Below are 17,616 nucleotides of genomic sequence, written 5' to 3' on the forward strand. Positions count from 1 at the left end.
CCTAAGTTTAGTCACTGCCATCGCCAGCATTTAAAAGTCTAATGACCTGGGGAGTCGTTTAGCTCATTCCCCCTCTCTCTGCCTCCCTTTTCCTGTCTCTCTCTCAACTATACTGTCAATTAAAGGCGAAAAAGCCCCAAAATATACTTAAAAGAAAGAAAAAGAAAAGAAAAGAAAAAAAAGTGTAATGGCCAAAGGAATAAAGGAGTTGGGAAATCTATTTGTTTTCCTTGGGGGTGCATCAAACAAAACTCCTATGTGAATGTTCAAAGAGCAGGCGTTTGTATACATGGATAACCAAAATATACACTCACCGTAGACACTGAGGTTGAAGTCCTTGGACTGTTTTCCAGCCGTGTTCATGACACTACACTGGTAGCGGGCCTGGTCTCCAAGACGGGCGCTTTTTATCCTCAGGACCTGACCTCTGTTGGTGACCTCCAGGTTGGGATCACCAAGAAACACCAGTCTGGGAAGGAGGAGAAGTAAGAATGTTGGAAGAGAACAGGGATGGTTGAGAAGGAGGGATGTTTAATCTCGTTTAATCGTCTTTCAAGTTTAAGACAGCGCTCACTTCCTGTCCTTGTACCACTGGATTGTGGGAAAGGGCACTCCTTGCACTTTGCACTCAAGGCTGATCTCCTGTTTGAGAACGGCTGAGACGTCTCGAGGAGTGTCTGACCCCGCGATGGTCGGTGGGACTGTGGAACAAAGGGAGTGAATCGGTCTTTATTAGACAGGCCATCATAAAAATGAACATGATAAACTGTATTTCTTACAGCTGTACACTTGTTTTTTAACATCCTAGTGAGAGTCATTCATATTTGGCCACTTTCACACAGTAAAAAGGGTTTAAAGCTGTTTTGTTTTAATGTGGTATGAATTTAAGGTCTTGGTGCGTCCCGACGGCTGCACAGAGCTCTTTCTTTGTAATTCTTGGACTTGACATTGACCATTGCTCACCCAGTACATCCAGGAAGAAGTCTTTTTCTGTGCTGCCAGCGATATTGATGGCCTTACAGCTGTAGCTTCCTGCATCTGCCGTGGCTGCCTTCGTTAGTCTCAGGGTTTTTCCCATATCGAGAATCTGGACACCGCTGCTGCTGCTGCTAGCAACTATCTGTTTACGAAAGCAAAAACAACAACATGTGTTACGGTTCAGTTACGGAGAGACAGCAAATTATAACACGTCAAGATAAAAGGATCTGAATTTATAAAAAAAACAACAATCAAAAAAAACAAAACAATCACTGTCTGTAAAATGTGTCAAAAACATGAAAGGTTTGCCAAAAACATTTAGAGAGCAGAGCATCTTGAGTTAGATTACTGGTAATTAGCAGATTAAAGTAAAGCGCTCTGATTTTCCCATCTGTGCTTTGCAGGAAAAATGAAGAGGGCAGCCAAGGGAACAAAGAGACAACAAAGTGGCTGGGATGTTATTAAAAAGTGTATGCAAACTCTCTCTGTTCTCAAATCAATTCATCATCATTATTTTGTCATCACACTGCACACACACACACACACATGGGGGATCCACAGTGGTTTACTGTCTGCTCTCTTGGACAGTGTACCCTGTGATCAGAGCTCATTCAGTCCTCATGAGCACTTTCATTAATACATGAAAGGAAAGGTCATTATAACTTCTCATGACTATTATCCACAGAGATGGCTTCCAGTAGCAAGCAGACCACAGTTTAAGTATAGGTTATGTAAATTATAAGGTAGCATGTCACTTAATCTCTCTCTGGCAGTGTCTTTGATGTGTGTATTTAGTGTTTACCTTTTATGGAAGAAGTAACAATTTTATAAACGCTGAAAGCAGAAAAGAAAATCGACAATTTCTGTACAAGATATTGGTTAAAAAAGAAAAGAAAAATCACCTACAGGAGTCTCATCTTTGTACCAGGCGATGACAGGGGTTGGACTTCCTGTGACATCACACACCAAGCTGATTGGCTGGCTCAGGACCACCGACACGTTGCCTGGTGTTTCGCCGTCACGAAAATCTGGTGGCACTGCGGAGGGCGTGAAAAAAATGTGATTGTTACATGTGAAGTTCTATTAAAAACGAAATGATACGTTGGAAAAATGGAGCCCATGAACTGGTCGTCACCGTTGACTTTGAGCTGATATTTCCTCTCGGTTGATCCAGCGTCATTGACGGCAGCACAGACGTACTCTCCATTATCCAGCGGCGACACGGAGGCCAGAATCAGCAGCGTACCATCCTCCAGGATGGACACGCCGGGCTCATTACCGGTCAGTTCCTGGCCGTTGCGCAACCAGCGAATCACTGGCTTGGGAAGGCCTGGAGAAGAGATGAAGGCAGGGAAAAAGAGAAAATGAAACCCGATCTGTCAGCAGTGAGGAAAACAGTGTATTGTAAATAGGAGAAAAGAAAAGATCAATTGTTTTCCTCCTCTTCTGCACATTTAATAGATAGAAACATTTCTGTACCTTTGGCAGGGCACGGGAAGGCGATACGCTGGTTTGCAACTCGCTCCTGCAGGGGACTGTTGAAGGGGGGCTCCAGTACCTCCACCACAGGGGGCACTGAAAGGACAAACAGTCAATATGACAAAGACACAATAAAGAGCAGCAGAAACAACTGTGCATGCATCTTAAGAATTGTACTTGCATGTGCACGCACGGTCAAAGTAAACATCTGTTTGCAGTTAAACCGGGATGTACATATTTGTCCTTTGGTGCCATCTCTATACTGTACAACACTCATGCACAACCGTCAAACCGTTTGTCTGACTGAAACCAACCTTGCACTAGAAGCTGAACTCGAGCTTCGTCTCTTCCTGCGCTGTTGGTGGCCGTGCAGGTGTAGGTTCCTTCGTCGTGCAGTCCCACATTTCTCAGCGCTAAGCTGCCATCGTGCAGCGCCGGGTAACTTTTACCATCCTTGGTCCAGGTCAGGGTCGGCTCTGGAACTCCTCTCACCACACACGGCAGCTCCACAGGGTGGCCCACCTGCACCTTTATTACCCTCGGGCCGGCCTGTATACTGGGGGGCACTGCAGGGCCCAGGACAGAGGACAGGTTTTAGTTTTTCTGGCTGCAGAAACTAAGTTGTCCAGAATGAAAGTGTTTCTGTGCTGCACTTCTCATTTAGCTAATGCAGGAATGAGTAGTGGGTGCATTCTGCTTCTGTAATGCTGCTGTGCCATAGAATTACATGGAAGATAATGGGTGGATACAATTTGCAACCTTGATGCTTATTAATATTTTACTAAAACTTAACTTTGAGGTGACCCTTTAATTTACAGGCTGCTAATTAAAGCAGAAGTAAGTGATATATTTGTGTTAATATAAGTCTTAAATAGTTATATCTTCCGACAGCAATCACTTACAGCAATTAATCGTGATTTCTTGGCTATATTTCTCTACATTATTATGAAATTGACCGTTATTTCTAGACATTATCACACAATTACTTGTTATTTATTGGCTATTTCTTGACATTATTACATAATTAGCAGCCTGTAAATTAAAGGGTTACCAACTTTGACATATTTTATTACTTATTATTATTAACCAATTCATCTCCTGCATGCAAATTAGAGGAAAAATCTGTCTCTTTGTTACCACTGGGGATCTCGAACATACCCAAAACACTCAGCTCAACGAACTGTGTGAAGTTGCCAGCGATGTTGGAGGCGACACACACATAGAGTCCGCTGTCTGAGACTCTGGTCTCCAAGATCTTCATAGAGCCCGAGGGAAGCTGAGTGTGTCTGCAAGAAACACACACACACACACAGTTATATAGCATGAGCATGCAAATGAAAAATAAGCACATGCTGTATTTTTTCCACACAATGGCTTATTCAGTCATTACTGTAAACAGATACTCCTGTAATTCTTACTAATCCACCATCAACAGCAATTGCAGCTGCAGTGGCAGGAGCGTAGAGGGAACAACAGATCACAGGGCAGAGTATGATTACTCCGTCATCTCATAAAACCCACAAATTATAGCCTGAGGTCACGAACAGTCAACGTGCACAGAGCACAGCAATCAAGAGGTTCTCTTGGTGTCTTAAAAGATACAAATTCAACTCTCACTTTATCATCACTGCCAAGATACTACGATTTTGTCAAATGTTTATTTGTAACGTATATGTTTGTGTTTGCGCCAAGGCTTATGCTTTAGTTATACAGCCGAGAAATTGTGTGTGTGGTGTTGTATGTGTGTTTTTACCTGGGAGAGAAAGGGGAGATGAGCTGCCTCTCTTTGGCCCAGCTGATGGTGGGAGGCGGGACACTGTGGACCTCACAGGGCAAGATGGCATCCTCACCTTCAACCACTGACATCCTCACCGGCTCTGCCGAGGCTGCGGCACCACCGACGTTGGACCTAGGACGGACTAAACACACACGCACAGTGTCAGACACGCATAGGAATAAGCTGGTATGTGGAGGCAGAGATGTAGAGAAACACTGGTAAAAAAACAAACAAGGGAAAACCTATTTGAAATATTATTTATGCACTCTACTGCTGCTTCTCAAGAGGAGCACATTTTAATTGGAAGACCTAATTTCCTCCAGTAACTGGCTCTGGTTCTTTTACTAAAAGCCTGTGATCCATGTACATTTATTTGTTAGAGATGACAAAAGACAGATGGATGCTACAAATCTACGAATAAGCCACTTTATTTATTTATTTATTTCAAGAGCAGCTGCCTCTGAACACGGAGTGAGAAGCTGTAAAGTACAGTGGGGATTTAACCAGAACTAATCGCTAATAAAAGTGATCAATAAATAGACGACAGAAAAATTTGCATTTATTGCCAGCACATAGACAGCTACAGTTTCTAGTTATGAGTTATGAGTCTGGCTTTAAGACTGAGGACACTGGGACGCTGTGTCTGCTCATAAACATGGTAAATGACAATTAAATTGAAATCATTGGGTTTAAATAAAGGAAATGAAATCCTGCTTTACATTGTTAAACATTTATCTCAGTGACGTGAAGTCATTTACTAGCAAAAATCAACAGCAGCATTATTCGTGTTGTAGTTTGCCAGCTGGTAGAGGCTGCTAGACGCCTTGATCACAGCAATAATGTCTCAGAGTGAAATTGGTAGGAAATTGTTGGCATGAAATTCCACATATAACTTTTTTTCTGATCCAGGCTTTACCTGGAGATGAGACGTACCATAGACAGTGAGCTGGACCTTCCTGGAGGCGTAGCCGGCAGCGTTGGTAGCCGTGCAGATGAACTCTCCGGTCTCATTTCCAGAAGGCGAAGCGATGCGAAGGCTGCCGTCAGAGTCCAGGGAGAAGGCAGGACCACCCAAGTACAGCAGCTCCCCACCCTACAAAACAAATCCCAGCAGGGAGAGGCCAAGGGCCAGAGTTTATTTCATTAAGTCAGCTTTATTAACATTTGACATGGTGACAAAGAGAGAGTTAAGACTCGAAAGGATCAGTGGTTTGACCTTCTAAGTCTGCTTACATTTATGACTTGATTCTCGTCCCTGCTGTTAAAAAATGGCCGTGAATAAAACGTTACAAGTCATGCAATCAAATAAACCAAAACCCGAAGCATATGTGATGTAAATGCATTAGGAATGTGTCATATCTGGACCGTCCTGTACCTGCCATGACTAACTTGACTCGATCGATGTTATAGAGAACAGAAAAGGAATCAGTGGTAATCTCATTTTAACAGCTGGAGCAAAACTTAGCAGGGTCCAGTTTCATACGTCCCCGTAGCGCTGTTCACTTTAACAGCAATGCTTTTACAACTCAGAGAAGCTAGTGCAAAGCGATGGAAAAGAGGGAGGGACAGCCCACATACACACACACGCACACAAACTCAGCTGTAAGTGCACACCATCACACAAAAGTGCACATGTAAAAGCTGAGCACACTGCAGGTAGAGCTGATTTCATGGAGGAGCACACGAGGCACAGATGAACGCCTGTCACACAGACACACAGACACACATGTATTTTCCTGTTGCGTGCTAAAAAACAACAACACAAGGACCTGTCCAGATGAACAGGTCCCTGTGTTGTTGTTTTTTAGCACGGAAGCTCTGTGCTGCACAACATAAATAGGCTACAAATAGTGTTACCAATCCTAACGAGGTGCGTAATAGTGTTCGGACTCCAGATGTGGGTCTGCGCACGAGTGGGTGTTTGCGGTGCGAGTCTTTGGTGTGTTACTGTAAGTTGTCAGTTCAAAATTATAACTGTACTGTAGGATGGCAAGACGTTGTTTATTTTGTCCACACACAGAGATTTCTTAAGAAGTGGAGACTCATCTGGAGAGATTTGGCCAAAATGTGATGCAATATAAATTTTTATTCTTGAATCACTCACATCCGTCTTCTGTTATTTCCCTTTTTGTTTTATTATGAGTGCAAAGAATGAAATTGAAGATCTATAATGGTACGAAGCCAGTACACCATATAAAGAAGGAGAGCATGAGATCATGTCAGATATAAGGTCAGCGCACACCTTGGCCCAGGTGATTTCCGGAGCAGGTTCTCCATTGGCACGGCAGGGCAGAGAGATGGGTGTTCCCTCGATCGTGCTGAAAACCTGAGGGCCGTGCTGAATGGTGGGAATCACTGTAAACACCAGATACACAATAGAGTAAAGTTAGGCCAGTATGTTCACACAGCGCATTCACCAAGTGTTAATATATGTTGTTGTAAAATGTTGATGGTCTTTTAATATTTGAGTCATATTCTCATCTAAGTTGTGTATATTATAACCTAATCTTATTTTGGATTCTAATAGATCCATTAGTGTGCCGTATGGTCTGTGTATTTGTGCATAGACCACCACTTATTCTGTTTTGTCTCAGAAACATCTGGAGCAAGTCTAAGTGAACAAAGCGTATTCAGAGCAGATATTCACTTATTTCATTCTCCTTTCTATCCTTCTTGTGTTTTGTTTTGTTATGATCCTGGAGATGATCAGGCCTCGGAGGCTTGGAGCATCTTCTTGGAAAGGAAAAATGTGATTTTACTTAAACACAGTGTTCACTATGCAAACCTTCATTTCATGGTGCTCATCTATTTGTCTTTATATACTGTAGTATTCCTCAGGTTATGGCCAACTGAACAAACAATACACTGACCTACATAGTGTAAATGCCCAGCGTGCAGTGCATGTACAGCTGACCTAATTTCAGAAACTGAAAGAAAGAACCAGCGCCTTTTACGTAAATGCTGCGGACGCTTCCTATTGAAGTTGGTTGACTCTGGCAACGACTGGCTTTAGCATAAATGGAGAACACATTTTTCCCTCTCACTGTGCTCCAAACTCTGCCATTACCCTCAGCTGCTCCTGGTTTTACTGCAACTTCTGAGATAATCCTATTCATGAGGTTAAGAGCCTTCTACATCATAAAGGAGACATTTAAGGAGGGTCTTAAAAAATGGGGGAGGTAGGAGAATAAAAAAAAAAGAAGAGGAAAAGCCAGAGGGGGAATTACATATCTCGTGGAACATTTACAATGGGCGCTTTTCAGAGCAAATTTTATCACAGTAGGAAAAAACACAGGTGTAAATAATAATGTTAACGACGGCTTAGGTTCGATTCAATGAACCTGATGCAACTGGCTCCATCGTTAGTGTTAGTAATTACACCTGTGCTTTTCCTTATATGGCATGAAAAGTGTCTGCTTCTCTTGTTTGTTGCACTGATTTAATGTTTTAATGTAAAATTGCTGCTATTTCACCTATCAAATTGTGGATAAGTGTTCTTCTTTCAAGCATTATATGTTGACAGTTTAATTTATGATTATATGGTTTATTAGCTCTGGTTGTTAACTTTGAAATACCAAACTAACATTGCCATTTATTACACCATGTGCATCAGAAATGTGGTTCACATCTGTCGGGTACATATGCTTCTGTCTGCTTGTGCGCCTTTGTGCACCCTACCATAAACGTTGACAGTGGTGGTATGGTTGGCGGCCCCAACAACGTTCTCAGCCAAACAGGTGTAGTCGCCGGCATCATCCAGCTTTACTCTCTCAATATGCAGACTGCCGTCCCTCCTCACTGTCATGTACTGGTCTGATGTCACCTGGTTCAATAGGTTTGAGTTAAAACGTGGTTATGTCATTCATATTATGTAAATAAAAGGTGTACAGGAGGACCAACTGTGGATGTCCTCACCAGGCCGTAGTTGTGCAGCCACTGTCTCTCAGGCAGCGGGTTACCAGCCAGAAACACACAGGGCAGAGTCAGCTGCTGGTCCTCGATCACGCTGAGCACAGCTGGACTCATCGCAATGACAGGCAAGACTGCAGACGCCATGAAAACAATTATTGAAAGCTTAAAAGCGAGAGTGCTGAAAGGATGATAGCAGAAGGTTTTAGAAAATGATATAGAAGATTAATATAAAACAGAGAGCTGTAAGAGTTTTTATATTTATCTTTGTGTGACTGAAAGGAGAACTATGCAAGTCCGGTCGCTTTTCCGCTGTTCTGCTAACCTTCCTCCCTCCTCCCGGCCATGTGCATTTGTTTTCAACGAAGCCGGAGAGAAGGCAATCCATGGATTGATGGATAATGTATATCATACAGTATACATTTTACAATGTGTATTTATCTGTAGCCTTCTCTGTCATAACCAAGAGATTGCGTGGTGTCGCTGAGACAAGATCTGGGACACCGGTTTGGAGGCGCCGATCTTGCAAGATTGGCTCTGGCCAAGAGACGCTAGATGGAAGGCAGAGAGCCTCCATTCTCCCCGTAACAAGTCATTTAACCATCACAACTACTCTGAAGCTGTTTCATTAAGGTGAAAATCTTGCATAGTTGCTCTGTAATGCACGCAACCAAAGGAACTCTTCCAATGAATGCAAATTCAACTCAGGAAACATGACATATGACAAAAACTGTGCTTGTATCATCTTGAACATGTTTAGACAAAATCTCAGGCTTATCTCCAAAGCTCTTTTCCACTGGTTAAATTCAAAAGGAAGCACATGTGAAAATCTTGAGTGAAAATCTTAGTGTGAGTACTGTAACAGGGAGTTTTTGGTTGCTATAAACAGATCAACAATACAGTATACCTTTTCCACAGCTGTTACAAGAGCATACACAGCAGCACCTACATAAACACACACACACACACATTGTGATACTGTATCACTAATGTGTACTGGTTTTGGCTGTGTTTACGGGGCCGTGGTGATGTCATGCGTGGGGGCGGACACAGACAACAGGGTGTCGACCAGAACAATTCAGTGACCACACACACAATTACAAAAACATGCCACTGCTGCACCACCTTCCCCGCTCTAGTCTCCGCTTCCAAAACAAACTACCGAACACGTCCCTCTGCAGCGGGGTGTGTGCGTGTCTTTGGAGACACCGCTGTCAGCGGGGAAATGGGGCAGTGGGGCAGTAATATATGTCATCTGGGCGGGTCGGCACTTTCTAACCTTTGGCCCACATATAAGTTGAGCTCAGTGTAGGGAAAACATTGAAACAGAAACAGTGGTTAACAAGGCACATGTGTTCGAACACACCCACTGAGACGCGCTAATGAAATGTGTAACAGTGAACACATACGAACAAAGTCACGCTGAGAGATATAAGGACTCCGACTCAGACTGTCGGTGCTGTATGTTGTTTTAGAAAATACACTGGACATGGACGTGGAATGTGATCTTTGACAACGATAAGACGAACTCAAAAGGAAAGAAGGAATGCAGCCATGTGTGAGTGTGCGCCTGTATTTTATGGGTTTGAAGTACAAGAGTTCAGCTACACTTAACAGTATGTGTTCGTTCAATTTACAGCATCCAAACAATGGCCTTGATGATTACAAACTTGATGGATCAATAAATTATATCTGGGAGCCCAGATTACAAATTTAAATTTCAGAATAAAGACACAAATTTTGATCAGAGAAGAGATGTTTTAATCGACCGGAGCTCTTACCCAGTCCAGTGACGGTGATGCTGGCCTGGGCCTCGATCCTGCCAAAGTGGTTTTTGGCCTCACAGATGTACACCGCCTCGTCCTCCACCCACAAGTCTGACAGTCGGACGGACATCAAGGTGTAAAACAGAGTGCGTTCACATGTTTGATGTATTTTTTCCTCATATCTAACTCAAAAAAACTCACGGGTGATGTGTAGGCCTCCTCTGCTCTGAGTAACAGTGCCATGTGAGCGGGATCTGTTGAGAACGGGCTGTCCGTCCTGCCTCCGCCAGGTGACCTGTGGTTCGGGGTAACCCTGAGCGCTGCAGGGCAGGATCAAGCTGGAGCCGATGTCGGCCGCCACGTCTGACGGGTCCTGGATGAACGTGGGTGCGGCTGGAGCGATCCGAGGTGAAAGACAGCAAAGGTAAAGGAGTTTAGAGAGAGCATCCCATCCATCTGCATTGAATTCTACAGACAATCAACCTGTCAATCACGGACAACTCGGAGGTTTTCACCGATTCTGGCACCAGATGTAAGGAACTACGATTCAAGAATAAAACGGTGTGTTTTGCACAGCAGCATAAATATGCAAAAAAGTACTCGCACCAGATTTATAGACCTCTAGGTATCCATAAATCGTGTGTACGTACAAAAATACAGTTTGTTAACCACACATGGATATTAGTGACACACCCATGTTCAACCTTGTTTACATGTAAACCAGGCACAGTCCTCGGTCTGGCAACGGTAGTGCGGCACCAAAGCAGCCTTTGTTTCATTACTCACAGCCATGTCACATTAGTCGGAGCCACAACAGCCAATTCATTGATGGTTTAAAGTTAAAGGCTTCAAATAAAGTGTTTAATTCATGATTCACTCTTTGCCTTTATCCCTCTGATGTAAAGCATGTGTGATGGTACAAATATTCTATTGCACCCATATTCTCCTTTTTTTTTTGTGGTTATAGACATTGATCCCAGAACTGGGTTTCACAGCTATGCATGAGTTCACTATGGGAATCCCTCCCAGCTGCTTAAAAAGCTACTAGAGACTAGAGAGAGCTGAAATCCCACTTAAACCGTAGACTTTTTGTTGGATTCTTTGTGACATTGTGACATAAACTATATTTTTACTGCACAGAAAAGAAGCCTATTTATAGTAGCAGAAAGAAATCCAGTCTTGGGATGCTGGTGGTGGATGAAACTGCGGTAAGTTCCCCCTCCTGTTGCAACAAGCAACATGGAACAAGCCATAACTCAGTCGTGCTTTTTACAAGGTGCCGCTCTCACCTCCTACATCCAGAGAGATCTTTCCTGACGACGTGCCGGCAGCATTAACAGCCACGCAGCTGTAATCTCCAGCATCGGCCTTCTGGGTCTCCTTGACGGTGAGCGTCCCCCCGAGTGTGTCCACCTCCAAGAGGGATGATGAATGGAGCTGGACATCATCTAGATATTCATACACATACAATGGTGCAGTGTGGTTAAAGGGATAGTTCAACATTTCAGCAAATTGGCCCATTGCCATAATCCCTATAGTCATAGCAGTAGGTTTGTTACCTTTAATTGTCGGTGTAAGCTATTTTTAGAACAGTGGATAGTGGTTTAGAGCTGTGAGCTGCTCAGAGCTATGCTATGGAGGCTCATGGGATTTCTTGGTTTCCCTCATCAAACTCATCAAATACACAATCCAACAACTCCAAAACGCTCTGGTGGACAAGTTGTGACCTGCACATTCACCACGCTATGAGATAATAACAGAGCATTAAGAGACGGAGTTGTTTTCGAGGTTAATTCATGCAAAACCACTGATGCCGTTCCTGTCATGGGCAGTTTTTTCTGGCAAGCAGTCTCTGCATTTGCCTCGAAAACAACTCTGTCTCATAACGTTCTGTTATTATCTCATAGCGTGGTGAATGTGCAGGTCACAACTTGTCCACGAGAGTGTTTTGGAGTTGTTGGATTGTGTATTTGATGAGTTTGATGAGGGAAACCAAGAAATCCCACGAGCCTCCGTAGCGTAGCTCTGAGCAGCTCACGGCTCTGCTCCGCCATTCTTAAAATAACTTGCACTGACAATTAAAGGTAACGAACCTACTGCTAAGACTATAGGGATTATGGCAATGGGCCAATTTGCCAAAATGTTGAACTATCCCTTTTTGTCTGAAATACATTGTCTCAGATTGAATTTTATCTTCGTCCGCCTCCCTCTTCTTCTATGGTGTTACCTTTGTACCACCAGATCTCGGGCTGGGGGACTCCAGACGCTGAACAGGCCATCACTGTGGTTTCCCCGATGCCAATAAGGATTTCACTTAATGCCACCGTCACCACAGGAGACTCTGAAGGGAGAAGTGTTGGAGAAAAATAATAATAAGAGTTAATACCAGGTTAGATGAAGGGGCTCCATTTGTGCACCACTAGGGCAACTGAAAGCAATAAAAATATGAAATCATAAGAAAGGATGCAGATATACAATGTAAAAGAGTGTCTAAAAGTTTTTACACTTTAAAAACGATTCATTATTAAAAACAGTGAAATGCGCAACATTTTAAAGATTTTTAAGTTAAAAAATAAGATAGACAGTTTAATTTTGCACTGAATTCTTGAAAAGCATGACTTTTAGAGGTTATGTGGTGACTTGTATGTTAACGTGGATGTCACGTGTACCGTCCATGTTGCTATTTTCCACACACTCACCGATGTAACTGAGGGTGGAGGTCATGGTGTCTGTCCCAGCCTGGTTGCTGGCCAAACAGCCGTACACTCCTCCGTCCTTCCTCTCCATGTTTCTTATCACCAGTGTGCCGTCAGGAGTCATCCTGTGTCTGAACATGGAAGATCCGCAGTTCACGGTATTTCATCAGCACATTGGAGAAATGACAGATATGGATTAAAAAATATTGATTTATTACTGTAAAATCATAAAACACGAGCTCCAGGACATTTATTACACCGTTGTTTTTCCTCTAGAGCAGTAAAGACTTACAATACTGTCCAATTCCCACATCCGCATTTTAGGATGAACAACCAGTTTGTTTGTTTGTTTGTTTGTTTGTTCATGCGAGAGGAGACGCACTTACCTGCTGGACGCCATGATGAACATGTCGTTGTGGGTCCAGACCAGACGGGGTGGAGGGTAACCGCTGGCTGAGCACCTGATCCTCACCTCGTCTCCCGTCGTAAAGGTTTGATTACGAGGCTCCACTAAAACCCTGGGCACCTCTGGAGGGGAAAAATGAAAAAAAGAGTGAGGATGCTTAATGATCTTTTTTTTTTTCGAGGCGTAATCCACTCAATCAGCCTGTGATTGTTTGAAAAAGTCAATGTAATGTTGGTTAATAAAGTTGAAATGTAAAATCTGGAGCTGTGAAGTCGGTCAGAAACACTTAAAGCAAGTACGTCAGTATGGGCAAATATATACCGAAAGCAATGTTGACGTTTTTGGAAGTGAGGAACTCTATACCCTGAAGGAATTCAAACTCAGCCACAAGATATAACAGAGCATAAACTTTTATTGTCACTGTAGCAGGAAGAGTGATGGCTGTTACTACAACTAATAATGTTTCACGGCATATATTTCACCCTCATTTCCTCTTTATTGGTAAAACAGGGAGGAATATTGAATCCAGACCCTGAGAAGCTGTGGAATCTTGGGAGATTTTCCAATTGATTCATGATGTGTAACTCATCCCTTCAAGGGTGTGTTGTCTCTATCCTATTCCCACAGCTGAAATCATCTCCAGAGTCTCTGAGCTTTCCAGCGCGTCGAAGAAAAAAAAAAAACCCCATGTGAGAATTAGTCGTCTCATTGGGAGAGACAAACACCTACAAAACAACTCGGCTCTTCAGTTGTGTCTGTTTAAGATGCCAAAGAGGGATTTTTTTTTTTTACCATGATCAAAAGACAGCGAAGGAGAACTTGTCATTCCTCGCATGCCATCGATAAACGACTGTATGAAAGTGTCTGTGATACGCTAGGTGTGAAGGAATGTGTAGTTTTGTATTGATGTTTCTACTTCAATCATCAGAGATGCCACGTTCTGAAGGATATACAGCGCATTTACCAGATGCTCCCAATAAAGTACTTTGATATATTACAAACTGAAATACCTCAACCTGCCACTGTATTGATCTTAATCCTGGTGAGGCCCCGGGGCTGTACAGTGCAGCACATATAACACAGACGAGGTCAAAAGTGAGAGCGTCAGAGGGTCGGCGGGGCCCCTAACCCTCTTTTACAGTGAAGCCAAGCTCTCACCTCTCCGGCCTCCTCCCCCTGGCGAGGTCACGGCGCCCTGAGGAGGGTAAAGACCCCCAGAGATCAGGAAAAAGGAGGTCCCTGAGAGGAAAGATGCGTTTTTCTACCCTGACTCAGCAGCAGCGACCTTAATATCTATGGAAGCAGCCACCATCCTGATCACCTGCTCCATCTGTCCTCTTTCATTCCCTTACTCATCTTCCTTCACTGCCTCTGACACTGCAATCAAACCATTTTTACTATTTTACCAACCAAGAGGCTAATGAACGGACAAAAATAGATGATTATTGTTTGTTGTTAAAGGTGTACAGAAATGGCCGTTTGTCCTGTTTGTCGCGCCAAGTTTTCATGAGTTTACCCGAGTAAGGAAAACAAATTTGATTGGTCGTTATCGAGCCGGCGGGATATTCAATGTTTGGGGCGAGACCGAGCTCGGTGTGCGTGTCTCAGACGTTTGATTGATGGATGATGGATCCAATATCAGTGGCTGATGAATCGTGAGCAGGCTGACGTATAATCCGTGCGCCTGCATTATCCAAAGCGGAAAAAAGAAACCACACTTTCATCCCGGATTTAATCAAAAATAGAATTTTGGACAAAGTTTGGCCTACATTGTCTCATAGATGAGTTATTTCACTAATGTTAAGACCCAGAGTGGGCTCAAATTCAATTTTCTTTTCTGCACGGCTTTAACTATTATTCCTGAGCTGCTGGGGTGAGACATCAATAAGGTTTATTATCTATTTCATATCATATCACCTGAATATTGTGACATACTGACATTTAAAGTGAGTGATAAAAAAGAATGAAAGGAAAAGGAGGTGTTTTTAAATTTAGTCATCTTGGTGTGGAAATGCACTCAGCTCCACCGTGTTGTAAGATGTCAGCAGACCTGACTCACTTCAAAGTGAAACTAATGACTAGGATGGGGCTGACCAGGGGGTAATTATGAAACCCCCAGGGCTTGTTAACAGCTGTTAGGCAAAAAAAGGCAAAAAAAAATCTGGAAAAGTTAATACAAAAGTGTTACGTTAAAAGAAAGAACAAGAAAGAAAGTTGTGACAGGGTGATATGAAAAAAGGCGCACAGGTGGGGAGACAAAAAAAAGAGAGAGAGAAAAAATTTCCAGTTGAAACTAGGGAAATGTTTTAGGGTCAACTGTGCAACTTATCACTCAGTGAGATGAGCCAAATGACAGAGTTCCCCTCCAAACCTGTCTGCAGCACTGGTATTAGACCTGCAACTTCTCAGTCTGTGTCACTGAGGTTTCGCCTGAGAGAGGCAACAGTTCGCTCCAGGTGAGAAAAAAAAGAAAAAAGAAAGAAATCACTGTGAAATGTTGAGAAATTTAGGTCAAGAACAAAAAAGTGTTTCTCCTTCATTTTATTTTAAAAGATATTTTGTTTTTTAAGACCTGGCAGGACGCTCACGAGGAGGAATTCAGGCTGGAGCGAGCAGCATATGGACTCTGAGTTAACTTCTTCTGGGCTGAGTGGTTGTATAACAAAGTAAATACAGGATGTTCGTTTGGACAGATTGGATTATGTAAAACACAGTTTCTTCGGCTGTCTTCTTTCTTTGCCGTCTCTCAGCTCTGTACCTCCACAGGTCCAGGCTGAGATCATCTGCTAATGGTGGATTTTTAGTGGCAGTGATACATCGCCTCTCTCCGGCCAGGCACGGGCCCATGCTACGCAGAGGTTGCCAGATTGTCAGCGATACTCTCTTCCATCTGTACAACAAAGTGTTCCTGATTCGGTGTCAGCAAAGTGTGAGGAACAAGACTATAAGAGCTGTCCGGAGATGGAAAACCCGACTTTAGTGCTGCCTGAGAAGTCGGACATAAATAATTTTCACACATCCCATAAAGCATTAGGGTGAATTATAGGGAGCAGGGGAGGGAAGAAGGGTGGCGGCACTTGGGAGACGATCTCGCAGTTGGAGAGGAGGTTGCGTTTGCCAAGAGTCCTGCTCCTCTGGTGTAAATCACAGGGTAGGAATAGGCACACATGCTAAAGGCAACGTCTCATATGCAAGCACACATACATCAGTGACAGAACCTAAAGGGATAGTTCACCCAAAATTGAAATTTCACTCATTATCTACTCACCCTCATGTCAACTAAGGGCTAGGAGAAGTTTCAGAGTCCTCCGTGGCTTCTCTGAGTTACAGGGGGTCTCGGCGTAGCCGTGCATGTCCATATAACGGTTGCAAATGGATACCAACTGTCTTCGTAACAAAAAGACACACCAAAAAACATCCAAATACCTCCATGCTGCTCGTATGTAATGTCCGTCTTGTATTGAAGCCCCAAAATGCTCTATTTATGCTACTAATGCTATATTTCAAGCTTGTTTTGTAGCGGAAGCTTCTCAAAGCTCCTCTTCCCAGTTTGTCCAAATTTGACGAACCGAGAAGAGGAGGTTCGAGAAGCTTCTGCTACAAAACGAGCTTGAAATATAGACTTATTTAAATTTTTTGTTTTTTGGTGTGTCTTTTTGTTACGAAGACAGTTGGTATCCATTTGCAACCGTTACATGGACATGCACTGCTACGCCGAGACCCCCTGTAACTCAGAGAAGCCACAGATACAGTAACTCTGAAACTTCTCCCAGCCCTTACTGTAGTCGACATGAGGCATTTTGGGTGAACTATCCCTTTAACACTCAGGTAAAATAAGCTCAACATGCAGACATTAGCGCTCACTCCTCACCTTGCACAGTGAGGTAGACTCGCTCCGCCGTCACCCCTCCTTCGTTTATAGCGATGCACTCGTACCAGCCGGCGTGGTCCGGGGTTACCGTGGAGACCTGCAGGGAGAGGTTGGCCAGCACCTGCACCCGCGGGTCCAGACGGGCATCGTGACCTCCTCTCAGCCAGGTGAGGTTGAAGTTGACCGTGCTGACAATGTGGCAGGTGAGGACGGCGCGCGCGTCGGGGCTGACGGTCACGTTTCCTTCAACGGTGACGGCCGGAGGCGGCTCTGCAGGATGAGGACGTGAGAAAATGATGAGGAAATAAAATACGCGCAAAGTGGTTACTGAGACGCAACATTTTATACACGAAAGGCACAATGTTGTACAACTTTATAGTGAGTCTTTAACAGTTTTTTTAAAACCTTAATTTTCCTGCCTTTATACCAAAAATACAAAGATTAATGTCTATTCATGTTCTCTCTGTTTGTGCAGCATTTAGACCAATGGTTTCCAGTGTGACTCTCCAAGTGGCTTCAAGGTAAATTTGAGGAGCAAATAAATCTGCAAGTAGATCTGAAAAACACATTTTCTCTATACATAAAAAAAACACAAAAAAAAAACGTTTCCCTCTTTTTTCTGCCTCATTCTGAAGTTGAATGCATCTGACAGCATTTTGGATATAGCCTAAATAGGAGCATCACTCACTCACTTATAACATGACATTTGACATACACATACGTAAACAGAAAGT

The 17,616-nt window shown here is 43.4% G+C and overlaps 1 protein-coding gene across 1 annotated transcript in view; it reads right to left on the reverse strand.

Annotated features, from left to right (window-relative positions):
* The window catches only part of hmcn1 (hemicentin 1), a gene marked incomplete at its 5' end in the record, with an annotated part of 85,377 nt that overhangs the window by 37,138 nt on the left and 30,623 nt on the right, over positions 1–17,616 (reverse strand). The window contains 20 exons of the mRNA XM_083970616.1: positions 315–469; positions 575–701; positions 964–1,120; positions 1,885–2,015; positions 2,114–2,308; positions 2,458–2,553; positions 2,772–3,023; positions 3,616–3,743; positions 4,211–4,376; positions 5,168–5,327; positions 6,477–6,589; positions 7,913–8,057; positions 8,150–8,277; positions 9,925–10,020; positions 10,111–10,302; positions 11,199–11,357; positions 12,137–12,250; positions 12,609–12,736; positions 12,992–13,133; positions 16,883–17,152. Of these exons, the coding sequence (XP_083826742.1) occupies positions 315–469; positions 575–701; positions 964–1,120; positions 1,885–2,015; positions 2,114–2,308; positions 2,458–2,553; positions 2,772–3,023; positions 3,616–3,743; positions 4,211–4,376; positions 5,168–5,327; positions 6,477–6,589; positions 7,913–8,057; positions 8,150–8,277; positions 9,925–10,020; positions 10,111–10,302; positions 11,199–11,357; positions 12,137–12,250; positions 12,609–12,736; positions 12,992–13,133; positions 16,883–17,152 (3,054 nt within the window). The remainder of the gene's footprint in view (positions 1–314; positions 470–574; positions 702–963; positions 1,121–1,884; positions 2,016–2,113; positions 2,309–2,457; positions 2,554–2,771; positions 3,024–3,615; positions 3,744–4,210; positions 4,377–5,167; positions 5,328–6,476; positions 6,590–7,912; positions 8,058–8,149; positions 8,278–9,924; positions 10,021–10,110; positions 10,303–11,198; positions 11,358–12,136; positions 12,251–12,608; positions 12,737–12,991; positions 13,134–16,882; positions 17,153–17,616) is intronic.

The sequence above is a fragment of the Trachurus trachurus genome (genome assembly GCF_905171665.1).
Source record: "Trachurus trachurus genome assembly, chromosome: 4".
Classification (NCBI taxonomy): Eukaryota; Metazoa; Chordata; class Actinopteri; order Carangiformes; family Carangidae; genus Trachurus; species Trachurus trachurus.